This window comes from Phoca vitulina, unplaced genomic scaffold (assembly GCF_004348235.1).
Source record: "Phoca vitulina isolate PV1807 unplaced genomic scaffold, GSC_HSeal_1.0 scaffold3, whole genome shotgun sequence".
NCBI classification, from domain to species: domain Eukaryota; kingdom Metazoa; phylum Chordata; class Mammalia; order Carnivora; family Phocidae; genus Phoca; species Phoca vitulina.
In genome coordinates, this window is record NW_022589706.1 from 67021016 (window position 1) to 67040657 (window position 19642).

A 19642-nucleotide genomic window follows, 5' to 3' on the forward strand; every position below is an offset into this window, starting at 1 on the left:
TAAGTTTTTATAAGTTTATAGGCTCATAGAAAAACTATAGGAGGTAAGCAAACATAGTACATGTTTATTTCTGTGTTATGGAATCTTATTATTTTCTCCTTTTTATTTCCTAAATTTTATACACTAGACATGTATTACTATTATTGCAAGAAAAATGAAAGGTTATTATAAAAAGTTAAATTTTCTATATAAAATGAAGTCAAGACCTACTCCTGACTTCAGTGATAGAGTACAGGGTTCTACAAATCCTCTCCTAAACAAAACAATACAAACCTGGACAAAAATGTCAAAACAATCATTTCAGGGATCTAGAAACTGACCAAAGGCAAAAAAACACATTAAGAGACACTTATTTGTGAAAAGATGATGAAGTTTAGTGATAAGTAATCGGAGTTTGTGGCACACTTGCCTGGGTCTACTTCCAACCCCTCCTACCCCCTTGGTGGGGTTGGCACAACAGTAATGAAACCAGTAGCTTTGGTTCTGGCTGAATTGATCTGAAAGACAGGACAAAACCCCCACTCCTGTGGGTCATGTATCTGAGAAAGGACTTGTATCCATACTATGTAAAAAGAACTCAACACAGTAAGAACCAACAACCCAATAAAAAAAATGGGCAAAAGACATGGACAGACATATAACCAAAGGAGATATACAAATGGGTAATAGGTCTATGAAAAATGCCTAACATCATCAGTCATTAAGTAACAGCACTACAAATTCACTAGAATGGCTATAATAAAAGAGTAAGAATACTATATGTTGACAAGGATGTGGAGAAATTGGGATTCTCATATTGATAATGGGCATGTAAAATGATGCAATCATTTTGGAAAATGTTTGGCAGTTTCTTAAAACATTAAACATAAATTTAGAATATGATCCAGCAATTCCACTCGTAGGTACCTATCCAAATGCAGCATTATTCTTAATAGTAGGAAATAGCCTAAGTGTGACATATCAAATAAAGGGCTAGTATCCAAGATCTATAAAGAACTTATCAAACTCAACACCCAAAGTCAAGAAATGGGCAGAAGACATGAACAGACATTTCTCCAAAGACATACAAATGGCTAACAGACACATTAAAAAATGGTCCATATCACTTGGCATCAGGGAAATACAAATCAAAACCACAATGAGATACCACTTCACACCAGTCAGAACGGCCAAAATTAACAAGACAGGAAACAACAAGTGTTGGTGAGGATGTGGAGAAAGGGGAACCTTCTTACACTGTTAGTGGGAATGCAAGCTGGTACAGCCACTCTGGAAAACAGTATGGAGATTCTTCAAAAAGTTAAAAATAGAGCTACCCTATGACCCAGTAATTGTACTACTGGGTATTTACCCCAAAGATACAAATGTAGTGATCTGAAGGGGCACCTGCACCCCAATGTTCATAGCAGCAATATCCATCCACAATAACCAAACTGTGGAAAGAGCCCAGATGTCCATCGACAGATGAATGGATAAAGAAGATGTGGTATATATACACAATGGAATATTATGCAGCCATCAGAAAGGATGCTTACCATTTATATCAATGTGGATGGAATTGGAGGGTATTATGCCAAGCAAAATAAGTCAATCAAAGACAATTATCCTACAGTTTCACTCATATGTGGAATATAAGAAACAGTACAGAGGATCATAGGGAAAGGGAAGGAAAACTGAATGGGAAGTCATTGGAGAAGGAGAAAAACCATGAGAGACTCTTAACTACAGGAAACGAACTGAGGGTTGCTGGAGGGGAGGTGGGTGAGGGGATGGGGTAATTGGGTGACAGGCATTAAGGAGGGCACGTGATATGATGAGCACTGGGTTTTCTTTTCTTTTCTTTTCTTTGACAGGGAGAGACATAGCGAGAGAAGGAACACAAGCACAGGAAGTGGGAGAGGGAGAAGCAGGCTTCCCGCTGAGCAGGGAGCCTGAGCCGAAGGCAGACGTTTAACGACTGAGCCACCCAGGCGCCCCAGCACTGGGTGTTATACGCAACTGATAAATTATTGAACACTACACCTGAAGCTAATGATGTAACTAATTACATGTTGGCTAATTGACTTTAAATTAAAAAAAAAGAAAAAAAAAGGAAATAGCCCAAATGTCTATCAACTAACAAATGAGTAAACAAAATGTGATATATAATAGAATACAGCAATAAAAGCAATCATGGCAATTAAAAAGGAATGAAATACTGATGCATGCTACAACATGGACGAGCCTCAAGAATGAGCTAAGTGAAATAAGCCAGTCACAGAACATATACTGTATGATTCCACTGATATCAGATGGCCAGGAAAGGTAAATGTACAGAAACATTCAGTTAACTTCCAGAAAATAGTAAATTAGTGATTGTCTGAGGTTTGGGGGATGGGGGAAGGACAGATTGTAGGAATGAAACTAATCGTAAATGGGCACATGGGATCTTATTGAGGTGACAGAATGTTCTAAAACTAGATGGTGGACAATCATCCAATCCTCCACATAAAGGAAGCCCTAATTGAAGGAAGTATGGGAGTAAAGAGATCTATGTGTGCTAAATTTCCAACAGTCTAACAAATTGACTAAGAGCTACCAATTTTGGGAAGTACACACCAATTCAGAGAATCCTAGAACACTGCAAGGACATCTCATCTTTAACTCTAATTTCATCTTTAACTCTAATTCCATGACTTGCCTATGACAAGTCCACCCACCATTACTTATCTGCCTCTTTCTTACTTGTCGTGATGGAGTGCCAACCACCTTATGAGACAACCAGCTCAATTTTTAGATACTAGAATCTTTAGACACTTCTTTCTTCTTGGTAAGACTGTTGCATTACATTATACCCAGCTCTAAGTTTGCCTTAGGAGAACTGCAGGGAAAAACTATACCCTTTTATATATTAGAGAATTTCAAGTAATTTATACATTTCAAAATGTATTTGTAAAAGTATTATAGACATTCAAATATTCAGTGCCTTATTATTATAAACTAATCATTATTTCTTCTAGACAGTGTTACCAGTCCATTCTTTGAGTATTCTTTATTTTTAGAAATTTAAATTTAATATATGCATTTCATCAAAACTCAAACATGAGAGTTTAAACTGAAAAGGCTCCCTATCCCAGCTCCAATTACTGTGTTTCCTTGCAGAAATTTTCTATGGATAACTAAGCATATCTATATATGCATAATATTTTTAAAAAGGCAAATATAACTATACCATTGTGTATTTATGCACTCTTTTTTTTGCTACTTGATCAATTTTGGAGGTCCTTCCATATTGGCAGATATAGCTGTTTAATATTACATTGTATAGAGCTACAATTGATTTAACCAATCTTATTTACTGATGTTTAAGTTATTTACAGTTCTTGCTATTACAAGTATTTCAGCAATGAACATTCTTGCCAGCATTTTTACATAATTGTACAAGTACCTGTAAGATAAATTGCTAGAGGTGAGACTGCTAGATCAACAGGTATACAAATTATACATTCTGACACATACTGCTACATTGCCCTGCAAAGATGCTCCGCTGGTTTACAGCTTGATCAAGAGCATGTGAGGGTACCTGCTTCCGATTCTTCTGACATCCCTGGATAACACAAAAATTTTAAAGTTTGCCCATATTTAACTATGAATGAGACTGAGCAATTTTCTTATGTTTATTAGTACTTGTATTATTTGTGAACCTCATTGCTCATAAACTTTGGTTCATTTTCTAATGGCTAGTTTTCTTTTTCTTACTGATTTGTATGAATTTTTCTATATTAAAAAGAGTAATTTTTTAGTCATGTGGGTTGTAAATATCCTTACCAGTTTTCTTTTGGAATTTTGTTTATGTAATTTGGGATTGTGCAGACATTTTAGCTTTTTGTCTGAAAAATTCACCAATCTTTTTCTTTAGGGTTTCTCACTTGGTTCTTCTTTACAAAGACATTCCTTGATCCCAAATTATTGTTTTATGGTTTCACTTTGGTATTTATATCCTTGTTCCATCTACAGTTTTTTTTTTTTTTTTTTAAAGATTTTATTTAGTTATTTGAGAGAGAGAGAGAGACAGCGAGAGAGGGAACACAAGCAGGGGGAGTGGGAGAGGGAGAAGCAGGCTTCCCACTGAGCAGGGAGCCTGATGCGGGCCTCGATCCCAGGACCCTGAGATCATGACCTGAGCTGAAGGCAGACGCTTAACCGACTGAGCCACCCAGGCGCCCCCCATCTAGTGTTAAAAGAATAAAGAAGAAATCCAGTAATTATTTTTCTCCAAGTGGCTAGCCATTATTATTAAATGGTTTTAATTTCTGTTAATAGCCAATATGGTAGACCCTCCAACCTTAACAGTCTTAAAGAAGTAGCTGTTCATAATTCGAAGTTGTACAATCTTTTCCCATAAACCAAGCATTTTGAATGAATTTTTTAAAATCTCCAATCTAACTGCTAGTTACACAAACTCATAAATATTTAGTTATATAACTTAAATAAACTTAATTACGCTATTACTTGCTACAGTACCTCTTTATAAACCAGTGGAAATCCACAGTTACAGGTAAAAACTCAAGTAGGCTTTCTTACAGTTGCTATTTCAGAAACTACTGGACACAAGCTTATCATCTTTGGAATTTTATTTGCCCAAATCAGCTTTAAGATTTAGATCAGAATTAATCTAATTTATTATCTCAGCAAAGTCTCTTTACCCAATTACCCCATTCTTTCACTATATTTATATACTACTTCATGCTCCTTTGCACTTTTCACCACTGTCACTAAGCTTACAATCTTCTGCAGAGGGACATTAAACGAATACACACAACCAACTGTGCTTCAGAAAAACTGACCCGAAATAAGCAACCTAGATACAAGGGACTTTACCCATACTCATACTAACCTTGACCGTGTTTTCTTTGATTTTTGAACTCTGTATTGCAGAAATGAAAATTCTTCTTGTAATACATTCAGATTTGCATAGGAAAATTTACATGCCTTTGTTTGCTTATACTAATCTTGTCTTCCTGTAATACCTCATTGGTTTATTGTAGAAAAAAGCAAAACTAAAAGTTTAATCCTGTTTAAAATTTGGTCTAAATCCAATAATATCAACAGTCCCTTCAGATCACAGAATTCCTTTCATTTTAAAGAAGTAATATCCATCCGTAATGACAGTATTACAGAAACCACCTTAAGACATAAAATAGGCTGCCACATAACAAAGGTAATGTTTTTATGAAGTTTTCAATGTATTTTTACATTATTGTTTTATTTGATTCTCACAACAATCCAATTTAGGCTATTATCCTTCTTTAATAGGTAAGGAAAGAGAGAGGTTAAGAATCTTGCCCAGGGTCACATAACAAGCGGTTGAGCCAAGATTCAAAGCCATGTGTCCTGCCTTCAAATCCTGCTTCATTCCAGTTCATGACAAGCTTCCTAAAACCACTGCACAGCAAGCCACTGCATGATGAAGTGTATCAGTTAAGATGTTTTGACTGCAAGTAATTGAAATTCTAGTTCAAACTGGCTAAAATAATAAGGACATTTATTATCCCATTATACTAATACAAAGGAGTTCAGGGGAAGGAAAGATTCTGAGCTGGTAGATTCAGTGGCTCATGAATGTCACCACCCTTCTGCCATTCACTGATGTATTAAGTTATCCTAAGGCTACCTTCCCTCTTGATCTATAGATTAGATATCTGTCAGCAGCACCTGGGGTGTATAATTCCTTGTTTACATTCAGTAGGGGAATTAGAGACAGACTGCTTTATCCCAATCATGGAGCATACATCTTTCTCTTTGATTTAAGCAATTTAAGTTATGGGCTAGAGATAGTGTTTATAAATATTCCATGAGATACTTTTCTACATTTCCAAACCACCTTTGTTTACACGGGCATATATGACTAGTTCAAAGCAATGAACTTTGAGGAGAGAAATGAATCATTTCCAGAATGAGGCAGATAAAAGCATGCGTGCCTCCTCCATCTCCTTTCTCCCCTGATATAAACTAGGGGATATGTGGTCACATGCTGAAATAGCAAATATCTCACAGAATGGAGGCAGCCCGGATATTAGAGTCACCAAATGGAGGAGAGATTCTGTCAATCTGCATCAGACTTTGAGTAATCTACAAATTGATCTGTTTCCCTGAGCTACTGAGATATCTTTCAGGATTTTCCTGTTGGGACACTCGGTGTTAAATGCCCTGATTAAAGGAGATTACATGCCCACCTGAGGGAAAGATATGCCCTGACCAGCCTACACATCATCTGAGATGGAAAGATGTGCTGAGTTACTTGCATTGACTGCATGTAGCTTTATAGTAAGAGAATTCATGTGCTGTTCAGTTGGAGACTCAGAAGTACAAAATACTTACAATTATACCGCTCATTCCCATAAATGGAAAATTGTGCCGTTATCACAAAAAGCACCATCAAAGACAGAATGCCTTTGCAGACACGCCTTTAGCTTTTGGAGAGTCTTCAAAAGACCCATTTAAAAATAAAATATGCTTGGGGCACCTGGGTGGCGCAGTTGGTTAAGCATCTGCCTTTGGCTCAGGTTATGATCCCAGGATCCAGGGATCGAGCCCCAGTTGGGCTCCCTGCTCAGCGGGGGCTTGAGTCAACTCACCAAAGTGACATTTAAAACCTCCTTGTGCTCGTGTGCTCTCTCTGTGTCAAATAAATAAAATCATTTATTATTATTATTTTTAAAGATTTTATTTATTTATTTGACAGAGAGAGAGAGACAGCAAGAGCAGGAACACAAGCAGGGGGAAGTGGGAGAAGGAGAAGCAGGCTCCCCGCGGAGCAGGGAGCCCAATGCGGGGCTTGATCCCAGGACCCTGGGATCATGATCTGAGCCGAAGGCAGACGCTTAACGACTGAGCAACCCAGGGGCCCCTAAAATCTTTTAAAAAATAAAATACACTTAGGTCATGCATAGCACAGAAAAGAGAGGTGAAACTGCAAAACCTAACATTTATTGAACAACTACTGCCTAGCCCTGAACAATAGGTAAGAGATACAAATAAGATAATGACACCTTGTGTCTAAACTTTACTGTCTGCTAGTGAGACATCAATACATGTCAAGGAAGCTGAACAAATGGCAAAAGCTCTTTAAAATAAATCATCAAGAAAGCATACTGCTTAATAATGTCTAAGGTCAGAATACATAACCAAGATTTAAGCTCAGGTCTGCCTGGCTCCAAACAAAGCCCATATTCTTTCTAAAACTCCAAACAAAACAAAGAGAAGAAAACACAGGAGGTGGGAAAAAAAAAAAAAAAGAAGAAGAAACTCACCATGGCATGTGGGATGAATTTGGTACCAAACATCAAACTAGAAACAACAAAGATAACCATGACGGGTTTGGAACTTGAACTTAAATAATACAACAAACAAATATTAGGCAAGAAAATTCAGTTTGGCTAAATAGAGAACAAAGAGAAACTAACCATGAGGAGAAGTATAACTAAGTATTAACAATACATAAGGAGATAGTGTGGTAAACATAGTCGACATAGATAACTAAATAGAGATGGAAGTACCAAGTTGGGCACCCAACAATTATGAGACACCAAATATTCAAGTCTTATATGAGTCACCCATCGATTATACCCACGCTGGCCCCATGTGTTGTCTGCCTGAGATATGCAGATAAAAATCCAAAGCTGTTCAGGAGTATATTAGCAAGTTACAACTACACCTAGGCACACTTGCCTCTGATGATAAAGCTGTGTTGGCTCCAGACACGTTCCATCTGCTGAGGCCCCTTGCTCCCATTCAACACTGGTCCTCATAAAACCCACCGTGATCAGGAAAGGTTGATGTGGTAGAGAAGATGAAAGATAGGATAGATGAATATTGTGTAACACAGGACTCAGAATGTGGGCCTTTCATCCCACTGAAACCCTTTCTACATAGGCAAGCCTACCAGATCTTTCCCTCCTTGCTTTGTGCTGTGTTTTAAACTGATTCAATAAATCTGTGACCAGAATATCTTAATATGGTTTGTGAGCCTTTCTGTACCGAGACCACAGCTCCTGCCTGCATGATAGGATACGTAAGTAGCTGAGGATACCGGGTGTCAAGGCTACAGGAGTGGAGGGGCTCAAGTTATGGACAAAGGCTACAAGGCTCAGGATATCCTTGGAATTGTTCCCAGCACCAGCAAAAGTTGGGGCTGTCAGGAGGAGTGGACTGCAGGGCCCTGATGATACCAATAGAGCTTGTCCACCAATTCACCAAAGATTCGATACCTGAACTCACCACAGACAGAATGTCCAGAGTGTAAGAGTCAACAGACATGTATTCTAGGCCCCTCTTTCTTCAGCCATTAAAATATGCCAGCTTCCACTCTCAACCCACCTGCCTCGAAATACCCAGGTGCCATGATGGACAGAACAGCAGGAGGTACAAGAGGTCTGAAAGACTCAAGATTCCCGAGAGAGCTTGAGTCATCTCACTAAAGTGACATTTAAAACTAGAAGAGACTGATACAATATTAACTGGCAGGCATGGTTCTCATTTGCCTGGGTGTGGTTTATTGAGGAAAAAATAGATGTCAATAGTGAAGAAGCTACAACTTCTTTGTAAATATGAGTAGTAATATAAATAAATGTTGAGTCCACTATGGTTTTACTAGCAGCACTAGTAATATGGAAGAGATAAAAGGAATGAGAAAAAAAAAGGTGGTTAGTCAATGGACATTGAAATGGATTTGTCTTTGAAATAGTCTGTCCCACGTCAATATACATACACATGCACGTGCACACACACGCACGTGCACACACACACCCAAATATCTGATTACTCTATTGTTTTGTCTAAAGAGCTATCTTCTGTGGTATGTGCGCACACACACACACACACACACACAGAGGAATATTACTCAGCCATCAGAAAAATGAAATCTTGCCATTTGCAATGATGTGGATAGAACTCGAGGGTATTATGCTAAGTGAAATAAGTCAAGCAGAGAAAGACAATTATCATATGATTTCACTCATGTGGAATATAAGAAACAGCAGAGAGGATCATAGAGGGAGGGAAAAACAAAATAAGATGAAATCCGAGAGGGAGACAAACCATAAGAGACTATTAACTATAGGAAACAAACTGAGGGTTGCTGGAGGGGAGGTGAGTGGGGGGATGGGGTAACTGGGTGATGGGCATTAAGGAGGGCACGTGATGTAATGAGCACTGGGTGTTACATGCAACTGATGCATCACTGAACTCTACCTCTGAAACTAATACTACACTATATGTTAATTAATTGAATTTATATAAAATAAATTTTAAAAAAAAGAACAACTATCTTCAGTAGCAGGATACCTGAGCAGTTGCTAACATATATGTCTAGGTAAAGAAGTCCCAAACTAAAAACAAGTATGCCAGCCCCTATGCTTATATTTATGTGTGATTAGCTCTCACTTTTATGCCACAAACATTCAAAAAAGTATTTTGTTCTCCAATAGCTACGTTTTTCCAGAAATACTATGCTAAAACTCCTAAAAACATAAACATTTCCTCCTAACTGGGATAAAGCACAAAGGCTAACCTGAAGTTCAAGAATAGGAATGACCGAGAACTGCCTCTCTACTACAGTGAATAATCTTTTAAACGGTATGATTTTTATGTCAACCTTACAGGAAATTTTGTATATACTTTGGATTAAACTAAGGAAAAATACACAGTTTCCTACGTGGGTCAGTCTGCGTTTCAGTCAAGGTAGAGATTAATGCATGCAGGCCAAGGGCAAGGAGTAAGGATCTAATCAGAGATGACTGCAAATCTCGTAACACTTAGGTCGATCTGCGGCCTCACATGCTACACATTTCCAGTCCTGAAGTATTTTATAAAGCTGGAAAGATAACCAGCTGGATACCTGGATGCTACAAGCCTCAGGACTAAAAGGACAAGAGACACCAGGACAGGCACACAGGATACCGAAAAGTTCCAAGCACAGAAATGAGGGAGTTTTACTAAGAAAATTCAATCCATGGGGCTGATATACCATCTGGCGACCATTTGAAGCTTATGGGTAAAAAATTGTCCAGATATTTCTATATATTTTAAGATGCCATCAAAACCTACAACAAATTGCAGCCATTTCTGAAACTTAAAAAAAAAAGGGGGGGGGCCAGGGAACCTGACCCAATGTGCTGATACAAAAGTGAGCAGTTCAGTTGGTAATAAAGAATAAGATATTTCTCACTTAGATCATTTAGAGATAAATAAAATGCTCCCTTGGAATAGAATACCAGCTTGAAATATAAGTATGCTAAATATGTATGCATTTTCTATATATTGAAATAAAAATTTAAATCACAGCATTCTGTGATTTGTATAATTGATAATACCTGGTTATTGCAAAAGGTTATATATAAGCACCAACAGAACTGCTTTTGAAATCCATTAATTCAGCCCTAGAAATATACACCATTTCCCGTGGATTTTACACCAGTGTTATTTACTGATGCTATTGTATTATAACAACCAGAAATCTCTACAGTCGATTAAGGATTCACAAACATTTATCGAACAAGCTCTTCCCCCGTCACTTTCAGCAACCATGCTGAAACAGAAATTCTAGCATTACTAACTGAAAACAAAAATGTGAATAGAAAAAGGTCATACACACACTCAGAAGTAACAAATTAATGGTTATCTTAATTCTTTCTCAATCTAGACACTAGATTTTTCCAGTAACTGCAATTAAGCACTTGTATTTAACTCATTCAGAACAAAGTCTGAAAGGCTTGAGAGTGCTCTACTTTAAATCAAGTTGACGGAACCGAATAAACTGCCACAGGCAGGCATCTCCCTTCATCTTTTTTTGGAAAGGCAAGTAGACAAAAATGCTGAAAGCTGCCCAAAACACTGCTTAATGTCCATTTGAATAGATAGGAATTTAAGTAATGAACCCTCCCCCACCTCCCAGAAAGTAAAGACAAAAAAATCGCATAAACATCTCATCAGAACCAGGAGGGCACAGGCCTCTCCTCAGCCCCGCGGTGCATAAACATCTCATCGGAACCAGGAGGGCACAGGCCTCTCCTCAGCCCCGCGGTGTCCACAGGAGACAGGGGCGGCCTGTACTCACACAGATGGCCAGAGCGCCTGCCCCCATTCTCACAGGAAGTGCCTGGTAGAAGTGATGAAGACCAGATGAAAACATCAAAATGACAGCGAAATACTGAAATTCCATTCAGTAGATAGGCTCTCATTTGAAAAACAGCTCCTGATCCAGAGGCCTCACAGCAAGCGAAGCGCAGCTCCTAACATTTTCGGAAGTGTGGCTTTGCTTCTCATTCGGCTGAACCCACATGGCTGGCAGGACTGCCTGGAGTTGAAATCTGATCCAGAGCGTCTAGTATTGGCAAGTAGAGGATGTCATGTGACATGGGCCTTAAGCTGCTGACATCTTTTTCTTAAACCTGACTTGCCAGATACCACAAACAGGCTTTCTCTGTTCAGAAAACGCCGATCATCTGGTGGCATTCTTTAATAGGACTTAGTGCAAAACGTGAAAATGCAAACTTGCTTCCTTGTTGCTACGCCTAAGAAAACCTCACATATTCACACTCAGGTTGCAAACTGCAGGCACATTCCTCACTTTTCTGAGGCACTTTTCACTTCCAGTGCCCCTTAGAAACCAGTGAAATTCTATCAAAATGTTCTTCCCTCCACTTTGATTCTTTCAGAATTGTTCTAAATGAAAATACTCTTATGTAGCTGTTAACCACTTCTAATTACTTTTGAATTATCTTATTCACATATAATGGTGAGAAACATAAAACAACATGTTTCTAGACTTCCACAATTCAACATGTGTGATTTATAGTCTGGAAAATTAGCCTCTAGTTGACCTTTCAATAATGTCCTACTTCATATGCTGTGTCATTAGAAAATGTGACAGACTTCACAATTTCCAAATATTTGAACTGATAGCTAAAATATCCATTTTATATAAGCCAGAAGGAAACTGTCTTATTTTTTTATGATCACTTTTTTTGGGTCAAATCTTTTCTAGTGGCACATTTAAGAGAATGCTGGGGGGGGGGCGCCTGGGTGGCTCAGTCGTTAAGCGTCTGCCTTCGGCTCAGGTCATGATCCCAGGGTCCTGGGATCGAGCCCCGCATCAGGCTCCCTGCTCCACGGGAAGCCTGCTTCTCCCTCTCCCACTCCCCCTGCTTGTGTTCCCTCTCTCGCTGTGTCTCTCTCTATCAAATAATAAAATATTAAAAAAAAAAAAATGCTGGCTAATACTGCATGAGGAGTTTCACTTTTCCCAGTTTTAAAAGACTTAAATTGTCCTCCATAACAAAACATAATAAAGTTATATCTTAAGGGGATGGGGGTGGGAAGACAAGGGAAAGCCCAAATCAGCTCTCCATTTAATATTTCCCTTCAAATCTAGTATACTTTTATATTTCTAGTCAACTAACAATATCCACAGCAATGCCAGGATAGAAAATTGTGATAAGCCAGCCATAGGACATGACAAAGTACATTTTGTTTCTATGCATGCATACAGATCATTGTAAAGACTACCTCCACAAGGCAGAATAACACAATCCCATACAATAGAATGGGAGTGGGGGAATGGACATAATTTCTCCATTGAAAAATAAAACTTTTTTCTACCTCCACTTAATCTAGGTTTTATCACTTCTGTTTTCCATTCACCCATTAGAAAACTAGGCTAACTGTTAAAGAAAATTATAAAACTTTTTCTAATACATTAAAAATGTGTCTTCTTTTTGTGATTATATAAGTATTGCCTGTCTTTGGTGAAAAATGAAAGCCTGAAGATTAGGTCGCCTATAGGCTCATCACCCAACATTACCCAATCAACATTTATTACCATACAAAATACAATGGTATATGGCACTATACCATACAATATACAATGATAAGAAAGACCTAGTACCTTCTCTCATGGATCATCCAATGGAAGGAGGGAGGAATGAAAATAAGTAAATAAAGCTTTTTGATTAGTAATTGCAGAGGCGCTAATAAAGAAGCAGAGATGAGGTAGTGAAAGAGAATAACAGAACACCCAGAAACATTTAGCATATTTTCATTCTTTCATGTTTTTAAAAAACATGATTTAAATCTAGTTTCTGATAGTTTTATGTTGTTTTTCACTTAACACTGTATCACACAAACATAGTATCACAAGCTTACTCCCATACCGTTAACAGTGTAAACAATTTTCATCATTTACAATACTACATTCTGTATAAAAGTTTGAGTCATTCTCCCATTTTAGACATTTACATGGTCTCTGATTTTATGTGTGTATGTAAGTAATGCTCTATCTTCATTATGATTATTTTCTAGTCAAGACTCTAGAAAGTGAAGTTTCTAGATCACAGAGAATATTAACATGTGCTAAGGCTCTTGACATATATTGACTCTGGCAGTTTACATTCTACAATTCATGCTACCGAAGTTTGAATATTTTTAAAAATATTTCCTAATAAATGAAAAGGATTTCTCATTCTAAAACTTATATTTCTTTTTATTATTAAAGATATGAAAATTCCTCATTATTCATTTGTATTTTCTCTTCTGTGTGTTGCTTTGTCCATTTATCAAATGGAAGCTTACCAAGTCTTTTTTTTTTTTTTTTTTAAAGATTTTATTTATTTATTTGGCAGAGAGAGACACAGCAAGAGAGGGAACACAAGCAGGGGGAGTGGGAGAGGGAGAAGCAGGCTTCCCGCGGAGCAGGAGGCCCAATGCGGGGCTTGACCCCAGGACCCTGGGATCATGAGCTGAGCCGAAGGCAAATGCTTAACCGACTGAGCCACCAAGTCTCTTTTATAAGCTCATTTTAAGGATTAAATGATACAATCTATAAAAAGCACTTAGTGTAGTACCTGGAAAATGGTAATAAAAGTAACAATTTTGGATGCTTATCATATGGTTGGATTATAGATCTATTTGGAAATTTTTTTGAAATATAACGAAAAATGAGGATCTAAATTGATTCAATTTTTATTTTGCATTTAACTACTGTGGCCCACACTGTTAACTCTCTCCAGTATGCAGTCTCTCTTTCTGATACTATTCGAGCTTCTTCTCCCTCTTAGTTGGGGCTGAGCCCATAGTTGTGCACCCAGAGACTACATTTCTCAACCTTTCATACCAGTAGATAGGGCCATATGACCATGTACTCATTAACAGAGTGTGAGTGGATAGGATATGCATGACTTCTGTGTCACATGCTTCACAGGAAGTCTCTTACTACACATTTACTCTCCTTCCTTTTCATCACAGGCTGGAATGCGGGTGCACCTCACTTCCACCATGGAGAGGGGAGAATCCCAGGGGAGGAAAGAGTGAGTAGATGGAAGGAACCTAGACCTCTGAATGACCTTGTGGAATATGGCTACATTAACAAGCCTATATCAATTAAACTCTTACATGAGAAAGAAAGAAAACTCTCAAATATGCTACTGTATTTGAAAGTACTGTGTGTGTATAAAATAAGTTATCTTTAATATACTAACCAAATGACTCTGCCCCATTTATTGGGCAAGTTTTTCATTTTCCATATGATACTATCCATACTACATATTAAATTCAGATATATATACACACACATGCACAACCAGAGTCTTTTTCAGGCTAATATATTCTGTCTAGGTTTTTCTTTCTTTCATAGTCTGTCTAGTTTTATTCCACTTCCATAATATTTGAATAGCTATATCTTCATAATTTACTTAAATAGCTGATAAAGATAGCCTTCTCTCATTATCTTTTTTTTTTAAGATTTTATTTATTTATTTGACACAGAGAGACAGAGAGGGAGAGAGAGAGAGACAGAGAGCACGCGCACAAGCAGGGGGAACAGCAGAGGCAGAGGGAGAAGCAGGCCTCCCGCGGAGCAGGACCCTGGGATTACGACCCAAGCCGAAGGCAGATGCTTAATGACTGAGCCACCCAGATGCCCTCTCATTATCTTTTTCAAAATTTTTTTGCTCCTTTCCAATTTTTCATGATGGATTTCAAAAACATTCAGTAATGTTAGAACAAGTTGGAGTATCAAAATATTATCTCTCGTGTTATTTTTTTTCTAACACATTTAAACATCTTCTTTCTATTTTAGATAATACTACATAAGGATGACAAAAAATCTAATCCTAATTTTTACGAGTACTTACACACTATTATAAGGTGAAATTAGTACCGTGGCAAATGTTTATCCTTATTCTTGGTAAGGACTACATTTCACTGCAAAAACAAACAAACAAAAACAAAAAACCCTAAATATGCCATTTAACAAAAGGTACTAAAAGACATTCTTCACATCAAACAATGTTTCTCCATGGACTGTATCTGAAATTAGAGTCTCAACTATTCCCCCCCACCGCCCCACCGCCAGAGATGCAAATGATAGTAGAGTCCAATTCCAGAAAGTTCTCTGAGCTGGCAAATATATATATTCCTAAGTATTGATTTACAAAGAATCTGAAAATACATAAGCCGCAGCCAAAATATGAGCTGTCCTTTTTTTTCCCCCCCAGAAAGAATAAAGGAATTGTAAAAAGTACTTTCAGAATAGTTCGCTCTGGTAGGCTAATTCCATGACTCCTCCCAGAAATGCTGAAATACCAGGTCAGGACAAAGGAGGTCCTATTTTCAAGATCCGTGGGCTCCCTGAGGAAGAAGTCAAGAGGACTTCACAACTGATGGTCAGGCCCCTCAGACGCTGTCATTCAAATGACCCTCTAGCCTGGGGAAGGTTAATGAAGGAAGCTAAAAAAGACCAGGTTATCCCGTAGCCTCCAAAAATCTAAAAATGCTTCAAAGTCGAGCTCTCTGATGTTAACTGGCAGAACTATCAGTTTTCAAAAGACAAAATCTCTTCAGCTGGAGTAGCAATAACAGTTGTCAGAAGAACAGCAGTGGTCAGCAGAAATAGTACTTCTGGCCACGTAGCAGAGACCAGCAAGTATCATGGGGTGTGGTGGTGGCGGCACTGACGGATCAACCACCTGACGCCCACTGGAAATGGCACATCGGAGGCTTTTCCCCTGAACGCCGTCTGTCTATACTCCAGCTCCACTTCCATCTCAGCTATTTCTCCAGGAGTATCCTAGCCTGGACCAGAATCAATGGCATCCAACCAGATAGGGTATCAGAAGTCAGTTAGTCATCAGCTATTGATTATTTATGTACTCCCTCTTAACCAGAGAGGTTCAGATATTTTGGGTTTTGATTCCCTAGCAGTTAGAACAAGATTACTTGTTCTAGGTCAGGAGTCAGCAAACTATAGCCTGCGAGTTGCATGTGGCTGCCACAGGTCCAATCCAGCTCCTCTAGACCAACTCTGGTTGCACCCATCTGTCTACATATGGATGGCTGCATTGGTACTACAGTGGCCAAGGTTAGTAACTGCAACAGAGACTGAATCTATGGCCCACAAGGCTTAAAACATTTACTGTCTGACCCTTTACAGAAAAAGTTTGCTGACCCTCACTCTGGGCTATTCTGTAACATTACTGGGCATGAGAATCCTCATATATCCAGAGAAAGACTATTCTTGGGCCTTGGTTCCTTGAAAAGTAACAGGAAGTAGGTCTTTCTTGGGTTTATTTGTCTACTTTGTTATGACTGCCCCGTTACCTGGCCTTGGGCCTATTCTTAACTTCTCCTAATTATTTTCTGAAGGATTTTCCAGAAAGAGGTCCAGTTCATAATCTGATGCTTATATTTCTTCTCTGAAATCTAGACATTCTCATCCCACTTGAGGAAAAAAAAAATTACCATCCTCTCAGGAAAAGATCGATTGTTCTGTAGCCATGGAAACAAAGAGCCAACATAATTTATTTTAAACCTGTTCAATCAATCAGCATCTTGCCTCAGCAAACCAAGTGGTTTTGCAAGCCAACCAATCAGTAACAGCCCAATCAAGAATGGGCTCACTCTAGTAAGCATGACTTTGAATGTCAACCGATCAATAATTCTCTCATTCGAGTAACCAGTCTTCTTCCAATTATGTCACACTAAACACCCACCAATCCTAATTCCCCACTTTCCAAAAACCCTATGTAATTTTCAGTCTGCTCTGCTCAGAAGGACCAGCAGACCTTTCCCCCACTACGATAGTCAATAAATTTAGCTTTGTCTTTTTGTCAGGTACATAGTGTTGGTCTCGTCATTCTTTGACATGCCTCTAGCTTAGACATCCCAATTCCGTGGGTCATTATTTAAGCCCCACTGTTTGACCTGCATCTATTACTTCCTCACTAACTTGCCTAATGTCCCTTTTTCCAGCCCTACTTATGGCCCCACCTTAACTCTTGGCATGCCTCTTGGCTAAGGCTAGACTGCTGGATACCATTCCCTATTCTTCCCTGGAGCCAAAGCAGGTCCACTTTGCCAGTGTCCATGGAAGGACAGAATCAGGCCCAGTCCTGTAAGAAGTGGGCAAGAGCGCTGATGGGAATGGGAAGGTCCATTCCTCAGGCCTGGGAAACAAGACAAGAGCAGCATTTTCTTTTGAAGACCATTTATTTTTCCATTAAGTTCACTAAAACCCTAATTTAACTTCTAAATTTCACAAGCACTTAATGTACAATGGGCACCTATTACTATTCTACTAATTATGGCTAAGAGGAGATATGAAGAATGGTGTATTACTTGAGCTATGAAGTATATGGAAAAAAAATTTTAGTGCACAATTTGCAAATCTTGAGAAGGCATTCTTTTTGGCCATTTTGTCTCACCTGCCTAGTGATTTGAAAGACCATGTACCTAGGTGGGAATTACTATTACTAGGAATAGGAATCAACACAAACACTTTAATACCCATTGTTCCTTGCTCTGCCTGTTTCACAGTTTATGATTACCTCATGGCCCCTGAAGGCACTTGAGTCTTAATCCTTCAATTAGTAAATACAATACACTAAATTGTATCATCAAATTTGAAATGTGTGCCCTTAGTACTTAAGAATTTGAAGACAGGAAAAAATGTGATGGAAAGAAGTGACTGGAGCTAGAGCTTCAGGCACTAGGTGTTGAGCTGATTTCTACAGAAGTCATTGATTAGCATGGCAGGAGAAGGAGAGGGCATTCTATTTTTTTTTTTTAAGATTTTATTTATTTATTTGAGAGAGAGAGAGAGAGAGCACAAGGAGGGGGGAGCGGCAGAGGGAGAGGGAGAAGCAGGCTCCCCGCTGAGCAGGGAGCCCGATGTGGGGCTTGATCCCAGCACCCCGGGATCATGACCTGAGAGGAACGAAGGCAGATGGTTAATGGGCTGAGCCACCCAGGCGCCCCTAGGAGAGGGCATTCTAATGTGGGTCTGTGTGGTGTGCAAAAAGACATCAGCATGAAAAGAGACTTTAAACAGAAGAATAAGAAATCTAACCTCAAACATTCTGGAACCTCTGTAGGTTCTTAAATAGAAAATAGGTTTGACAAAAGTAGTGCCAGGTTAATCTGAGGTCTGACTAAAATGTGCTAGAATAAAAAGGAAACTTCTTATTAAAAAAATGGACCCTGTTAACAATTGCCCAGCTGAGAGGACAATATCTTGAATTTAGATGCTGAAAGATAAATCACAAACTTTGTAGAAAGAACTTGTAAGACTGATAACTGACTTTACATAAGAGGCAAAAGAGTTGTCATGTAGTAAAAAAAAAAAAAAAAAAAAGCACGAAGGATGATTCTAATGTTTGTTTTCCAGGATAATGAAATACTGCCTAATACGTAGGGTATCTTAAACTCTAGTCTGCCTGGCAAAGTTCCAATTTATGCTTGTTGATTCAGTGCAATTGTTAATAGCATCCTCTTTCACTCTTAAAAGTGTTTTTGGAAAAGCTGAGGCTAAGGGAGGTGACAGCAAAGGGTGCAGCCAGGGCATCAGAAGGACCCCCTCTACCAGGATCCTAAGAAGGGATAAATCAAGACTTCCATCTTAATATGTGGAATCTTAAAAAAACACAGAAGAAAAGAATGTCAGTCATGTGGAGAATAATATCATATAGTCTAATTAGAGTCCTAGAAGGAGATTAGAGTGAGAATTGGACTAAAAAAATTTTTTGAAACTAAGAGCTGAATTTTTTCAAAATTGGTAACAAACATTAACCCTCAGCTCTACCAACCTTTAGAAGAATAAAGAAAATCACACATATTTTCAACAGTGCTAACAGTGAGAGTTAAAGGAAAAAAATCTTAAAAGTAAACCAGAGAAAGATACTTACCTTTAATGGAACAATAGGAGTGACAATTTGGTTCTCATAGGAAATACTAGAGACCAGAAAATAATGGACTGATATGTAGGAAGTGTGTTTGAAGGGGGTGGGGGGAGGCAAAGAAACTCTTACAAAACTAAAATTACATATCCAGAGAAAACATTCTTCAAAAAATGAAGGTGAAATAAAAACATTTTCAGATAGACGAAAGCTGAATGAATTTGTCATCAGTAAATTCACACTATAAGAAATGCTAAAAGGCATTCTTTGGGTGAAGGGAAGTGATACCAGATGGAAAAATTGGATCTACTAAAAGGAATGAGGAATGTTGTAAGTGGTAAATATGTGGAGGCAGGTTTGATTTTGAGCAGATGCTGTGGGCGTGTGATTCTGTGGGACACTGGCAACCAGAGACATCAATGATGGTCTATTGGTGC

General features: G+C 38.4%; 1 protein-coding gene across 5 annotated transcripts in view; it reads right to left on the minus strand.

Moving 5' to 3' along the window:
- The window catches only part of FAM13A (family with sequence similarity 13 member A), a 417768-nt gene that overhangs the window by 328289 nt on the left and 69837 nt on the right, over positions 1–19642 (minus strand). For 4 of the 5 annotated variants that reach the window (XM_032400806.1, XM_032400808.1, XM_032400807.1 and 1 more), the window contains exon 1: positions 11096–11506. The exons of the other annotated variant lie outside the window; for it this stretch is intronic. In XM_032400806.1, coding sequence (XP_032256697.1) covers positions 11096–11200 — 105 coding nt within the window. In that variant the 5' untranslated portion in view covers positions 11201–11506. Of the gene's footprint in view, positions 1–11095; positions 11507–19642 lie in introns of those variants that run through there. 5 annotated transcript variants of the gene reach the window in all.